General features: G+C 46.8%; 1 protein-coding gene across 1 annotated transcript in view; it reads left to right on the top strand.

Moving 5' to 3' along the window:
- LOC106526944 (putative E3 ubiquitin-protein ligase UBR7) overlaps positions 1–803 on the top strand; it is a gene marked incomplete at its 3' end in the record, with an annotated part of 14,696 nt that extends 13,893 nt beyond the window's left edge. The window contains exon 9 of the mRNA XM_014021679.1: positions 654–803. Coding sequence (XP_013877133.1) covers positions 654–803 — 150 coding nt within the window. The remainder of the gene's footprint in view (positions 1–653) is intronic.
- Positions 804–972: the final 169 nt, after the last annotated feature.

The raw sequence follows: 972 nt of genomic DNA, 5'->3' as shown, positions 1-972 counted from the left end.
AGGATACAGTGTAAGGATGCAGGATACAGAGTAAGGATGCAGGATACAGTGTAAGGAAGCAGGATGCAGTGTAAGGAAGCAGGATGCAGTGTAAGGATGTAGGATACAATGTAAGGAAGCAGGATACAGTGTAAGGAAGCAGGATACAATGTAAAGATGAAGGATACAGTGTAAGGATGCAGGATACAGTGTAAGGATGCAGGATACAATGTAAGGATGCAGGACACAGTGTAAGGATGCAGGACACAGTGTATGGATGCAGGATACAGAGGAAACACAGAATCAAATGAGATGGAGGAGGCTAACTGACTGTGGAGACCACTGAAGAAATGACCGCCTGAAAAAGAAAAAGCAGCCTTCCTAAGGGTTAGTTAGTCTGGTTAGTATCCATACCTCACCAGATCTTTAGACCAGGTTAGTAGCTGGTGTTGATCTGGAACCAGTTGTCCTGGTAGGTGCTCTGGAATAGAAAATAAAACCTCTGCAATGTTCTGCTCCAGTTCCAAACCAGAACTAAAACCTGCAAAATGAAATGGTTAAATTGTTTCTAAAACTTTACAGTTGTTCACATTAATGTGACGTTACATTCTAAAATGTATCATTTATCTAAAAGAATTGATCAGCATCACTGATTAAGATCAATACTCTGATAGGTTGACGAGGTAGTTGAGCCAAGTTGTAAGCGGAGTCGAGAGGAGGCGGAGCCAAGCTGCAGACAAGAGGGGCTGCAGGTGATGCCTCAGAAAACGGACCAGTCAAGAGGGGAGGAGGCGGAGCCAAGCTGCAGACAAGAGGGGCTGCAGGTGATGCCTCAGAAAACGGACCAGTCAAGAGGGGAGGAGGCGGAGCCAAGCTGCAGACAAGAGGGGCTACAGGCGATGCCTCAGAAAACGGACCAGTCAAGAGGGGAGGAGGCGGAGCCAAGCTGCAGACAAGAGGGGCTACAGGCGATACCTCAGAAAACAGACCAGT

Source organism: Austrofundulus limnaeus, unplaced genomic scaffold, assembly GCF_001266775.1.
Source record: "Austrofundulus limnaeus strain Quisiro unplaced genomic scaffold, Austrofundulus_limnaeus-1.0 Scaffold301, whole genome shotgun sequence".
Taxonomy (NCBI): domain Eukaryota; kingdom Metazoa; phylum Chordata; class Actinopteri; order Cyprinodontiformes; family Rivulidae; genus Austrofundulus; species Austrofundulus limnaeus.
The sequence above is the reverse complement of the archived record's forward strand: the minus strand, read 5'-3'. Positions and strand labels throughout refer to the sequence as shown.